The following is a 2,500-nucleotide window of genomic DNA, read 5'->3' as shown; positions in this document are numbered from 1 at the left end:
GATCACAGAGGTCGGTGGCCGTTGGACTGCGCACAGTGTGGTCAGGATATTGCTGTCGTGCTGCGCCGTCTGGGTGTGGGTAAGTTGTGTAGCTGATGATGATGTGCGAGGTGGTGGTGATGATGGTGATGATGATGGCGATGGTGATGATGATGGTGATTGGGGTAGGTTTGAGTGAAGGGTAAACCTTCCCGTTCCCTAATGGTGTCCCCCCCCCTCCCCCCACCCCCATCAGAATAATCGCTCACTTCAAAAGAACTACATTTTCAATCAAATCAAATGTCAGTCTGCCGGGGGGGAAAAATGTAGGCCTACGGAATTTTTATTGACGTCAAATACAGAATTACGTCATGTCGTCTAGGTTTTGCTGTCTGTGCTTGTCGAAAATGTAAAACAAATGTAAGATTATTTTATAATGCAAGTGCGTTTGCATGCTTGCGAGTGTGTGTGTGTGTGTCTGTGGGGAGTGGTGGTGTGTGTGTGGGGGGGGGGAGTGGTGGTGTGTGTGTTTGAGAAAATACACGGATATGTTGTGTGTTGAAATGCACCGAATGTTTGCTTGCATACATAAATATGTTCCAACGGTCTTTTCCCTGCAGGGAGCAGCGCCGCCAACAGTCCCTCCCGGCTGAGCTACCGTGATGTGTTCGTCCTGACCAGAAGCGACGATCTACATGATGACGTCACAGATGAGGCAGGGCGGGTGACGTCACCAGCTAGCGGCGTGGTGCAGGGACTGAAGGATGCAGGTGTACCGGTGAGTGTGTTGGGGGGTCAAGACTTGCTACACAACAGGGCGAGGTGGGAGGGAGCTGTGCAGGACGTGGCGGTGGCGGCAACGGACACAGTGACAGTAGCGGAGTATAACTGTGTGACAGGCCTGGAGCGGCGCGTGGTGGCCGTGTTACAGGGCAGACTTCAGTATGATGATGATGAAGGGATGACTGATGAGGTGACTGATCTTCAAGACAGGCTGACTGCAGTATCACGCTGCACCACACAGCTCATCACGGTCCGCACGCCTCCTGTCACCACCACCCCGCCATCCCTTACAACAACCACTACCCCCACCACCACAACCACCCACACCACAACCTAATACAACAACAACTACCACCACCATCACCACAACGACCACCAATACCACCAGCGATGACGACGACCACCACCTCCGCCAAAAAGAGGAGAGATAGGAAGTGTGTCTTGTCGTGACATGCCGCCATCATCACCATCGTCACCACCTCTACCGTGAGCTTCACCACCACCTCCTCCACCACCACCACCACCTCGATCACCACCACGACGACCACCACCACGACGACCACCACCACCACAACACCACCACCACAACAGCAACAACAACAACAACAACAACACCAACAACAACAACCACCACCACCACCAGAACAATCCAAAACACATCGGGTTATTCCTGGTTTTCGCAGATTGTAATCACTTGGAGATTGCCAGAGAAAGACTTCGTCAGTTCTATGACGCAAAACAAGAATTGACGTCATCGTGCTTGTGTTTTACGTCATTCAGATCTTGACCTTGGGATTGCGCTTCGAAACTGCTTTCCCTGTCAGAACCTTTTTAGTCTAAACATGTCGTTTACAATTTACACATGTTTACTGCCTGTTTGAAAAGTCGATAGCAAATCTTGGCATTTCTCAAACAGCACCAACTCAAAAAACCCGATTATTTTTTAATAAAAATGTTTTTGCTCTTCTATCTGCCTTATGTATTATGTGTTTGTGTGTGTGTGTGTGTGTGTGTGTGTGTGTGTGTGTTTGTGTGTTTGTGCGCGTGTGTGTGTGTGTTTGTGTGTGTGTGTTTGTGTTTGTGTGTGTGTGTTTGTGTGTGTGTGTGTGTATGTGTGTGTGTTTGTGTGTGTGTTTGTATGTGTGTGTGTGTGTGTTGTGTGTGTGTGTGTGTGTGTGTGTGTGTGTGTGTGTGTTTTCACGTGCGCGCATTTGAGTGTGTGGCGGCATCATACATTTTCATTGTAAGCTCAAGACACACTTCGTGTTTTATGATCACTGTTGTCCACAAAGTTTGGTGACCTCCGTCACATTTCGAAGTCTCCGCTACCACAAACATAAAATACACAACGGTGCACTATCTCAGAAACTTTCTACAAAATTAAGTTAACACAACTTGTCAAGAAAAGACAGTATACAGTAAGTCACCATCTTGAATTTCCCTCCATCCAGAAGGGAGATAACTGCAATTTAATCTAACATGTAACAAAAGACAACCTCAAAACAAATCAAACCAAAAAATCTTGAACAAAACACACACAAACAGATAAAAAAGAAAGGCGCACAGCTGGCAGGTTGATCTTTGTGATAACCCTAAACACATAGACTGCTAACGTTCCACAATCGAGGATAAAAAAAACAAGAAATGTTTGTTATTGGAATGTTTAGTTGTTGATAAAACAAGTCATTCACTTGTCTTGTTTTGTCACAAATATAGGCTAACGTTCCAATAAGTAACC

At 47.0% G+C, this 2,500-nt stretch overlaps 1 protein-coding gene across 1 annotated transcript in view; it reads left to right on the top strand.

Annotated features, from left to right (window-relative positions):
- LOC138972501 (uncharacterized) overlaps window positions 1-1,729 on the top strand; it is a 6,582-nt gene extending 4,853 nt beyond the window's left edge. The window contains exons 5-6 of the mRNA XM_070345137.1: window positions 1-79; window positions 600-1,729. The exon at window positions 1-79 is cut by the window's left edge and continues 271 nt beyond it. Coding sequence (XP_070201238.1) covers window positions 1-79; window positions 600-1,099 — 579 coding nt within the window. The 3' untranslated portion in view covers window positions 1,100-1,729. The remainder of the gene's footprint in view (window positions 80-599) is intronic.
- The last annotated feature ends 771 nt before the right edge of the window (window positions 1,730-2,500 follow it).

The sequence above is a fragment of the Littorina saxatilis genome, linkage group LG8, assembly GCF_037325665.1.
Source record: "Littorina saxatilis isolate snail1 linkage group LG8, US_GU_Lsax_2.0, whole genome shotgun sequence".
Taxonomy (NCBI): Eukaryota; Metazoa; Mollusca; class Gastropoda; order Littorinimorpha; family Littorinidae; genus Littorina; species Littorina saxatilis.
The sequence above is the reverse complement of the archived record's forward strand: the minus strand, read 5'-3'. Positions and strand labels throughout refer to the sequence as shown.